This window comes from Pseudorasbora parva, chromosome 1, assembly GCF_024679245.1.
Source record: "Pseudorasbora parva isolate DD20220531a chromosome 1, ASM2467924v1, whole genome shotgun sequence".
Taxonomy (NCBI): Eukaryota; Metazoa; Chordata; class Actinopteri; order Cypriniformes; family Gobionidae; genus Pseudorasbora; species Pseudorasbora parva.
In genome coordinates this window covers 41,313,607-41,324,813 of record NC_090172.1, presented here as the reverse complement: position 1 = coordinate 41,324,813, position 11,207 = coordinate 41,313,607, and the positions used below count along the sequence as shown (strand labels likewise).

The 11,207-nt window shown below is 44.1% G+C and overlaps 1 protein-coding gene and 1 pseudogene across 1 annotated transcript; one reads left to right on the top strand and one right to left on the bottom strand.

Moving 5' to 3' along the window:
* The first annotated feature begins 211 nt into the window (after positions 1-211).
* On the top strand, positions 212-9,518 carry LOC137072874 (intelectin-like; annotated as a pseudogene).
* On the bottom strand, positions 1,287-5,040 carry LOC137084576 (uncharacterized). Its single transcript, XM_067450869.1, has 3 exons — positions 4,084-5,040; positions 1,878-1,983; positions 1,287-1,488 (listed from the first exon to the last, which is right to left on the bottom strand). The coding sequence occupies exons 1-3, from the start codon at positions 4,972-4,974 to the stop codon at positions 1,397-1,399; spliced, it is 1,089 nt and encodes a 362-aa protein (XP_067306970.1). The 5' UTR covers positions 4,975-5,040; the 3' UTR covers positions 1,287-1,396.
* Positions 9,519-11,207: the final 1,689 nt, after the last annotated feature.

Here is an 11,207-nt window from a genome sequence, read left to right as displayed (position 1 = left end):
TTGTTGTATTTGCCAGTAAAGTGCACAAGGAAGTGTTTGTTCTTGATGTTCTTTTAGTTACTTATAAATCATCTTTTGATAAGTAAAGGACATAAATGAATATTTTTCCTTAAGCCCATTCAGAAACCAATAACATAAAACCTATTACTTTTACTGGCATATGGAAATGGTAAGTTAACTGTCTTTATTCAGATAAAAGAAACTTTAGAGTATATGATTTGGTAATGTTTTATTAAATGTAATTGATTGAAGAAAAACAAATTATATTTGTGAAACAGATGTCAGCAAGATGTTTTCGTTTAGTAAACATTCTTCACACAAAAACATAGAACCAAACACATCATCATTTTTCTCCTTTTATTTGCAGACCGTCTTTCTTATAAAAAGGTTTTTAGGGATCCTTCTCAGTCTCTCACTGAGTTTATTGTTCTGTGATCATTCTAAATCAAGTAAGTGTAATGATTTGATTGGAACTAATTTCGACATCATTGCATTTTATTTATCACAATATGTGACACTATGTGACTCACTTTCTGACTCACATGCCAGCGTTTACTCTTTTTATGATCTTTCTACAGTGTATGTCATACAAGAAAGATTAGCACCTTGTATTAATATCAGTGACACCAACAGCAACCATGAGCTTGAAAAACTTCTGGACAGAATTAAATATGTTGCTCGAAGCTGCAAAGAAATTCTTGACAAATATCATGTTTATGAGGGTATGATCTTTTTTATTTATTTTTATCTGAAGGAATAAGAAAATAATTTAGGTGAATCAGCAATTCTTCTGTTCACGCAGATGGACTTTACTATCTGATCTCATCAAGAGGGGTCCTTTACCAGACATTCTATAATATGAACACTGCGGATGGTGGCTGGACGCTTGTGTTCATGAAAACAACATGTATGGAAAGTGTACTGTTGGTGATCGCTGGTCTAGTGAGCAGGGCAGCAATGCAAACCGGCCTGATGGTGAAGGAACATGGGCGAACAGAGTCACGTTTGGAACTGCAGAGGCCGCTACAAGTGATGATTATAAGGTACTTTTTTATTGGTTTTACAACTCTGATTCAAGGGAAGCAATATATTTATCTAAAACAGAATCTGACACAGCCGGTATCTTTTCTATCCTTGAAAAGACAAATTATATTAAAGGGATAGTTCCCTCAGAAATTAAAATTTGATATTGATCTGCTTACCCCCAGGGCATTCAAGATGTAGGTGTAACAAAGTTCGATAGTAGAAGGAAGGAAGAGGACACGGGGGTCGGCTGGATGGTTGATGCTTCTTTATTTATGGTCAAAAACTTAGTATAACTTCAACAACACACTGCTGTGTGAATTCTCATAGACTCTCGATCACTTCCGGGTCGGCACTTCCGGCTTCCAGCAACTCAGTCTCTGGGGTTTCGCATCAACCGTCCGATCTCTCTCTCTCCTCGATCTCCGGTTCCACCGATGTTTTGTACCCTCTCCGCGCTCATTACTGGAACGAGAGACAGGTGTTATTAATCTGCTTCCAACCCACTCACTTACCGCTTGTCCCGCGGCTCTCTCTCCCGCTGCAGACCTCGCTGAACCACGCCCCCCTTGCCACATACCCCCACCGCCCGACTCAGGCCGGGGAGCCGTCCGGCCTGCAGCCCCCCCCCCCCCCCCCCCCCCCCCCCATTTCTGGAGAGGAAGTCGGCCACAGCCATCTGAGCACCCGGCCTGTGGACCACCTGGAACTTAAAAGGCTGAAGAGCTAGATACCAACGGGTGATCCGCGCGTTGGTATCCTTCATGCGGTGGAGCCATTGGAGAGGAGCGTGGTCCGAACAGAGGGTGAACTCCCGCCCCAGAAAGTAGTAGCGGAGGGTGAGAACGGCCCACCTGATGGCAAGGCACTCCTTTTCGATGGTGCTGTACTTAGCCTCTCTCTTTGAGAGCTTACGGCTAATGTACAGCACCGGCCCAGCCCCCTGTCCGACGCGTCAGTCTGCAACAGAAAAGGGAGAGAAAAGTCAGGGGAGTGTAAAAGCGGCCCGCCACATAGAGCAGCCTTAACTCGGGTAAAGGCCTGCTGGCACGGCTCCGTCCATTGGACCGTATCTGGTAAATGGTAAATGGTAAATGGACTGCATTTATATAGCGCTTTCAACAGACCCTATGGCCATCCAAAGCGCTTTACATATCACGCGCCTCACATTCACCCATTCATACACCGACGGCGATGTCAGCCATGTAAGGCACCATCCAGCTCGTCGGGAGCAGCTGGGGTTAGGTGTCTTGCTCATGGACACCTCGACACTTGGTCAGATGGAACCGGGGATCGAACCACCAACCTTCTGGTTTGTAGACAATCTACATGAACCACTGAGCCACTGCCGCCCCTAACTGCCGCCGTGGTAGCCCCTTTCTAGTAAGGTCAGTCAGAGGGCTGGTGAGGTCCGAATAATTTGGTATAAACCGTCTATAATATCCCGCCAGCCCCAAGAACTGCCTTACCTCCTTTTTGGTCTTGGGTCTCGGACAGGTTGCAATTGCGGCGGTCTTATCAATTTGGGGACGCACCTGTCCATGACCCAAGTGGAAGCCCAGATACCTTACCTCCACCCGCCCAATTGCACACTTCTTCGGATTGGCTGTGAGCCCCGCTCCCCTCAGCGACCTCAAGACCGCCCTGACATGCTGCATATGCCGCTGCCAATCGTGACTGTAAATCACGATATCGTCCAGATAGGCAGCAGCATATGCGGCATGGGGACGCAAAATCCTGTCCATGAGGCGCTGAAAGGTAGCGGGCGCCCCGAACAAGCCGAAGGGAAGCGTGACGAATTGGTGCAATCCAAACGGCGTGGTGAAAGCTGTCTTTTCTTTGGACAATGGAGACAAGGGGATCTGCCAATAGCCCTTCGTTAAGTCCAATGTCGAATAAAATCGAGCCGTGCCCAGCCGATCAAGCAACTCGTCAACCCGCGGCATTGGATACGCGTCGAATTTCGACACTGCGTTCACCTTGCGGTAGTTCACACAGAACCTGACCGAGCCGTCGGTCTTAGGGACCAAAACGATCGGGCTCGCCCAGTCACTGTTGGACTCCTCTATTACTCCCATATCGAGCATTGCCCCTAATTCTTCCTGAACTACTTTTTTCTTGTGTTCAGGTAAGCGATACGGCCGGCTGCGAACTACCACGCCCGGCTCGGTCTCGATATGGTGCTGAATTAAGTTGGTACGTCCCGGTAGGGGCGAAAACACGTCGGCGAACTCCGCCTGTAGTTTTGATAGATCAGTGAGTTGGGACGGTGAGAGGTGATCTCCCCCAGGGGCCAGCGCGACCGATTGTGCTGCACCACCTGCGCACATTGTCATGAATACCTGGCCAAAAAAATCGGGTCATTAAACGATTCAGCGTGGCCGCCTGTCCCAGGTGGCCCGCCATCGGATTAGAGTGAGCCGCCTGGAAAAGCATTTCCCGGCGGCTCTTTGGTACTAACAACTGGGTTGTATCCACTTTTGTCTGAGCGTCTTGGGTCACTCGATACAACCTATCCTTAATTATGGCAAAATAAGGATACGTGACGAGCAATGCGGGTTGGAGGGACTGACCGTCGATAGTGCGGACCTGCTGAAAAGCATGTTTTAGGGTCTCATCTTGAGACTGCTCCAGAGGGAAGTCATCGCGGTCCGAGAGAATCAGTCTCTCAACCCCGCTCGGTTCCTCTGAAGCGGTTCCCAAGGGCCCCGTATCAGTCTCGCCAACCTGCACTCGCACCGCCCCATTCCTAGCCTTGTTCTCCCAAGCGGCATCCGTGCATAACGACACCAATAACGCCGGAAAGTCGGGCCAATTCGTCCCCAGAATTAGCGGATGCCGGAGGTGGGGACTAACCGCCACCTCAACACTATGATTTTCTCCCCTAAACTGTATCGTGACTGGGACAACCAGATATTCCACCACATACCCGTGCACACACCGCACCTTAACCATGCGGCTTGTATCCAATGCCCCAGGCTGCATCAGGCTTTGATGGATCGAGGTTTGGTTACATCCTGAATCCACCAAGGCCTGATATGTACCCCCCTTGATACTCACAGGAATTTGGTACTCTCCTGCTTGATCAGGGGTGGTCCGCTGGAAGTCCGGGACCCGGATCATTGTCCCGATGTCCATCATCGGACATCGGTCCACAAAATGGTCCGGGTCGCCGCACCGCCAGCAGGCCAGCCCAGGCCTGCCCGCCGCCCCTGTGGCGGGGAGTGGGTTGGAAAATGAGCGCGGAGGGGGGGTGGAACCGGAACCGTTATCCCCGCCCGACCCCAGCAGCCCCGCCCCCCTGGGCGGGGCCCTCGAACTCCCGTACTGCCCTGGGCCCATTCCACCCCGGCCTCTGGGGGGAATGCGAGGGGGCCCTGGAGGGCGGGACCTAGGGAGAGGGACAGGGCGAGAAGGAGAGACAGAGGGGGGAGAGAGAGAGGTTAGTAGGGGCTCGCCGACCCCCGGGCACGCCACCAGATGGTCCTCCGCCAGGTTGATGGCCGTCGTCAGCGACGTGGGCCGGTGGCACTGGACCCACTCGGCGGTCTTCTTGGGTAGCCGAGCGATAAACTGCTCCAGTACCACCAGATCGACGATGTGGTCCACGTCGCTTCTACCGGCCAATAGCCATTTGCGGCACGCGTCCCGGAGCTGTTGGGCCATCGCGAAGGGTCGGCCGGCCTCGCCCCACTCCAGCGAGCGGAATCTCTGGCGATGCTGCTCGGGGGTCCGGCCGACCCGCTGGATGATGGCCCTCTTCAGGTCTTCATACTCCAGGAGGTTCGCCACCGGCAGTTGTTGGGCGGCCGCCTGGGCTTCTCCAGTCAGCAGTGGTATGAGGCGCACCGGCCACTGTGCCCGGGGCCACCCGCAGGCCTCCGCGGCCTTCTGAAAGAGGTCTATGAAGGCCTCGGGATCGTCCTGTGGCCCCATCTTGTGTAGGGGCATGTGGACCGGTGCGCTGGCGAGCCCGGCGGCTTCGGTGCGAACCTCCCGGTCGATCCAGCTCCGGAACCTCTCGCGGTCCTCTTGCTGGCCGCGGACAATGGCCTCGAAGCGGCGCTCCTGGTCTGCCCGCAGGTCCAGCATGGACTGGTGTTGTTCCTGATGGAGGGCCGCGAGAGAGGTGATTATGTCCGCAAACGGCGAGGCGGAGGGCGTTGGCGTTGGCGTTGTCATGGCGGCGGCGCGGTCCTACTTCCTTCCCGGGTTTCGGCACCAGTGTAACAAAGTTCGATAGTAGAAGGAAGGAAGAGGACACGGGGGTCGGCTGGACGGTTGATGCTTCTTTATTTATGGTCAAAAACTTAGTATAACTTCAACAACACACTGCTGTGTGAATTCTCATAGACTCCCGATCACTTCCGGGTCGGCACTTCCGGCTTCCGGCAACTCAGTCTCTGGGGTTTCGCATCAACCGTCCGATCTCTCTCTCTCCTCGATCTCCGGTTCCACCGATGTTTTGCACCCTCTCCGCGCTCATTACTGGAACGAGAGACAGGTGTTATTAATCTGCTTCCAACCCACTCACTTACCGCTCGTCCCGCGGCTCTCTCTCCCGCTGCAGACCTCGCTGAACCACGCCCCCCTTGCCACAGTAGGTGTGTTTTGTTTCTTCAGTAGAACACAAATTAAGATTTTAACTATAAACCGTTGCTCTGTATAATGCATGTCAATGTGGTGTAAATAGAATAAGACTCCATTGACATGCATTATACGAGCAACGATTGTTGAGTTAAAAATCATAATTTGTGAAGAAACAAACACACCTACATCTTGGATGCCCTGGGGGTAAGCAGATAAATATAACATTTTCATTTTTGGATGAACTATCCCTTTAAGTAATATCAAGCTATATTATTAATTTGACCATATCGGATGAGAACAAAACTTTAACTGAATATGAGCTTGATAATGATACTACTGGCATCTACAGAACTGCTTTATTGCTAAATCGAGTTGTTTTCAGCTGACAAACTTTGCAAAATCAACATTGTCATTGATCTGATTAAATCAACATTGAGCTAAATTGACCTGGATAATGAAACTATATTGTCTTCTGTAGAGCTGATTTATTGCTGAATCAGATTTGTTTCATAAATTATGAACTTTCCAACATTCACACTTTTATTGACCTGCATTATTGTACTTGCACAATTTTTTTTTTTACTCTAGACTAGAGCCACATTATTGCTGAAACCAAAGTCGTTTCATCATATTGGTTTTTGCTAAATTACCCCCTTTATTACTATAATACTGATTTAAACAATCTGCTTTCATAAAGCACTATATAAATAAATATGACTTGACAGAATCCTGGATGCTTTGACATAACTGCACAGGATGTGTCTGTGTGGCACGTTCCTAATAATATGGAGTTGGAACATTGGACTACTGCCTCCATCCTGAGATACCACACTGAAAACAGCTTCTTAACTGTACATGGAGGAAACCTTTTCCAATTATTTAAGGTCAGATAAACTTTAATGCCAGTTTTTAATTGTAAACATTCCCAGGAATATAGGCGACAAATCTTTTAAATTTTAATTTTTAAATCTTTAATCGTAATTTTCCAAGAAATTTCCTGTGAGGTTTGGAATCGGGATATGCAACATTGACAATGGACCTGCTATTCAAATAGTGTATGATACCGGAAGTGCGGATTCTACTAAAAATCTGTAGGACCAATCGTAAGAGGTACAGCATTACCTCTTTAACCGATCATTTTCAATTATTTTTAAAAGAAAGTAGATACATCGAATGACTGCGTATTATTCTGGGATGGTGTTATTTAAAAAGCATCATCCATGTTGTGATCCAATCACTTCAATGAATGAAAGCCATGTCATTTTGTGCATGGACCTTTCATGACAGATCATCTTCAGTTATTATATTCTGTGCTTTCTTTAGCAATATTTGAGCCTGGATTCATCACATTCAGAGTATTCAATACTGAAAAGGCCGCCATGGCTATTTGTTCAGGTGTTAAACCAACCGGTTGTGACACTGAACATGTGAGTTAATTACATATTATTATATAAAGTGTTTATGAACAGCATTTGTGACGTGCTGTTGATCACCACAGGCAATTATTCATGCTTCACTGTATAAATGAAGAGGAGATTAATTGACAGTAACGTGCTTAGAACAGAAATGAATCAACTTCACCAATGTTATATGAAGAAATACACAGATATGTTGTGTTGTTAATAATGTTCTCCATATTTTTGCAGTTCTGTATTGGTGGCGGTGGACACTTTCCTGAGCACGCTCCTAAACAGTGTGGGGACTTCACAGCTTTCGACTGGAATGGCTATGGCACTAATGCAGGCGCCAGTGCTTCCAGAGAAATAACCGAAGCAGCTGTACTTCTATTTTATCGCTGACACTCTGAAACTAAAATCACCTGCTTCTTTTTCTTCTCTTTTGAGATATATAACATTAATTAAAATCTGTTTATTTCATGCGCAGTTATGTATTTAAAGATATATCTCTCTCAGAGACAACACCATCGTCAACACCAGACCCGTCAACTCCACCTACTCATTCAGCCGCACCAGAACTCACTCATCAGCAATCTGGATTTAAGCCATTGTGACACCCTAAAGTATGTACACATTTTGGGTATTGTGATTTTGAAAGAAAACGTTTATTTTCCATATACAATATTTTACCTTTTTTTCTGCTTATATTTTATATGTAAAATGTCCAGTATAAATCATTGTTCTTTTGCAAAGTGAGATCGGGACTCTTATTTTGAAAGTGAGCGGAGGATTCGCAGAGGAGAATTGTGCGCCGTCGCCCTCACAGTCACTACCATAGACAGTAAAAGAAATGGACGGAGCGTTCCCATTGACGTCAACGGCGAAAGAATGAAGTCAACCTAGGGGCACTCACTTCCTGATGGCTGAGCGAACTGCGCAGGCTCAGACTGAGCTTGACGACGTAGATGTGATGTGAGCCTCCTGTCTGACAGCTGTGAGTCTTCTAGTAGATGTGGAAAGCGAAATCTGAATCACGTTGTTTAAATATTTTCTCCCGTTGCTTTTGGCTCACTATGGGCTTCTCCCCATTCTTCCTCCTTGACTTTATCAGACTAGTCTCCAGGACATGTCTCCACGTCCCCCCGACTGTCTCATAGACAGTAAAAGATTGCCTGCGAGCGTCTCCTCAGGTCTATACGGTAATTTCTCAACTGTGCGACAGGGTCGCGTTGGTTATGACGCAATCATTAGCCTATTTTTACAAAAACAGCTTCTGCGGGGCGATAGTGTAAGATACAAGGTAATGGAGCCTTTTATACATTGTCGTGTTTCTTTAGAAATAAACAATGGACAAAAGGAGTCTTTAAACATCTCAGATGTAAAGTTATTCACTGTCAAAGTGACTCAAAAATGAATGGGAGTCAATGGGATGCTAACAGCAGGTGATGGCTTGGTTAGCAATGGCAGCCCCTAGGGGTGGAACGCTTTCCGAGCGCTAGATTACCCCCTTGGTCACTACTCGATCCGTACCGGCAACACGATTTGTTCTGCGCATGCGCGAAAATGTTTCTACTTCCTGTTTGACATGGCAAAGCAATTTACGGCAGTTATTTGAATTACTACCTCTCGATCCGTACCGCGATAGTTTTTTATTTATTGCATAACTATAAATAAATATAAAATAAACAATAAAGAACAATGAATATGTGATTTTTGAAGAGTTGATAATAAATGTTAATTGTTGTGTTTGTGTATTTGTCAGGAGATGGCGCTATAGTTCACATGTTGTTACCTATATAAAGGTATCGTAAGAATGGAAGAATTGTTGCACCTGCTGTCAACGTAACCATCTGGCACCTATCTTGCTTTGTCAATATAATATTTACCCATCATACAAATAAAATTTAAGACATCATCCAGCTCTTTACTTTCCTTAGTGACAGAAATATTACACAGTTGGTGAAATACAAGTGCTAATAATTTCCCATAAGCCTTAATTGAATAATCACTAACAGTGAAGAAGTTCCTTAAAAACTGATTTGTAGGCTTAACATCTAGGATATCAAACCCTTGTAAAACTAGTAGAGGGATATTCAAATGCAAACTACAATTTGCTTTATAAGATGTAACCAAAAAACAACAAATAAGCAGCAAGTCTGTAAGCTTAAAGTAGTTGTTTTGATGCTTTTATACCATATAGCCTAGTTAAATAAAATCTTTATAAGAATCTAAGTCTCCACATTTACGAGACCTCACTTGGAAAATACAAATGTAGACTATATATACCAAGGTTATTATTATGTGGCACTAATTACATTGATTAAATAGTTTAGACTTGCTTGACCCCATTTGGGAAATTCAGATGTTTTTGTTTGCATTCAATATTTCATTTTTTAAATGAAAAAGTTATTTTTTTCTACTTCAACATACTTGTCTACAATATAAAGAATACATATGTCTGCATTTAAGAAACACACGGGACAATTTATTTATATATAAAAAAATGTTTCCTGGGATGGATCGCCTTTGCTCCTTTTGTGGAGTGGAAGATGAGTCTGTCCCTCACCTTTTTGGGATTGTTTTCATGTAGTTACTTTTTTTTTTTTTTTGAAGAAGAAGAAATTTAGAAAATTATATTGATGTCCCATTTGTATTTTTTGTATAACTCTGACAATAGTCTTAAAGACAAGTTTTTTTTTCTTATAAATCTATTTATTTTTTTAGCTACTTTTTTTATACACAAGTCTGTTAAACCTTTCTTTATTATTTTTTGTAAAGATCTGAAATGTAATTTAGATACTGTCTTTTCTTCCAGCAATGCCAAAGCTTTAAAGTCCTCTATGCGGTGCAAGAAGTATATATACCTTTTTATAATGTAAAAAGGGAAAAAAGGCATTGGCATATTTTTCACTGTCTCACTTTCTTGAACCTAATTTAGGCTACTATAAATTGCATGTCACCCCTTGCTCAATTTTGTTGTTGTTGTTTTTTTGTGTGCTTTTTTTTAATAGTTTCCTTTTATATTTATATATATATATATATATATATATATATATATATATATATATTATATATATATATATATATAGTGTTCGTTTTTATTATTTAATTATGTATTTGTTTGCTTGTTTGTTTAATTCATTTTGCTGCCTCTGTCTATTGTTTATATTTGTTTTGTTGTTTTTGTTGAATCCTTTTTGAACTGTGGCTGTTTGCTTTTGTATTTGTTCAATAAAAAAATTATAATAATATATATATTTTTTAAAAGTGACACCGTTGTCGCAAAAAACTTTGGCGATGACAGGAAGTGACGTCAAAAGTACGTTTTCGCGCATGCGCAGAACAAATCGTGTTGCGGCAACCTCCCGCGATCTCTTCTGAAGCCAATACGGAAGTAATGTAAACTGTAATTCCTTAACTGGCCACTAGAGGCAGGCTCCAGAAGGGAGCAGAATCTCATTGAGCCCCATATTAAAATTCTCAACTTTAAAGCAGAAAAAAACATGTTTACAGCCTGGTACAAATTGTGGTTTTGGCTTATAATGCTAATTTTGATCTTCATGACAACTCTGAGGGGGGTGAATTTTTTTATAACTCATTCGTTTCCGTTATATAAAGCCTTAAGGTTCTGCATAATTAAGGGCGTGGTTACAGGTGGATAGCCGTTAGGCTTGTTTGAGAAGAGCAAAATCTGCGCAGAACCTATCACCGGTGATCAGCGCGAGATGCATGCCGGTTAGAAATGTGTCCGAGGGCGGTCCGCCTTGCTCTGATGTCATGCTGACGTATGTCACAAATCTCTCGCGATGGCGAGGCGGATGGGTCGGATTCTGCAGTCGAGCGCAGTTGCTCTCCACCGACTGCGCTGAACAAAAGCATGATGGGAAACGACTTGCTGACGACACAGCTTAATACTTATTGGTTTAAACAACTGTGATGTATAGTTCTTTTTTAAAAATATTTGATTTTAAAACTCTGATATCATGTTTTTATGTGAATAAATTATGTGTGAATATTCTTCTCGGAGAGTGCGATCTCTCTGTTGGTTATGTGATTGTTGTCATATTAATAAAAATATATAAAAACATGTATGTAATTAAAGTAAAAATGCTTGATAAACAGCTCTTTCCAATGGAAATAAATAACAAAAACTGTGGTGTCTTTTCTTTATTTCCATATAAAAGCAACAGAACTTAA

Coding starts and splice junctions, on each gene's coding strand:
- LOC137084576 (XM_067450869.1), bottom strand. CDS start 4,974: ATGCCCCTACACAAGATGGGGCCACAGGACGATCCCGAGGCCTTCATA. Junction 1,984..4,083: donor CAGGAGAGTACCAAATTCCT/GTGAGTATCAAG, acceptor TTTCTGTTGCAG/ACTGACGCGTCGGACAGGGG. Junction 1,489..1,877: donor AAGGAGTGCCTTGCCATCAG/GTGGGCCGTTCT, acceptor CTCTCGTTCCAG/TAATGAGCGCGGAGAGGGTA.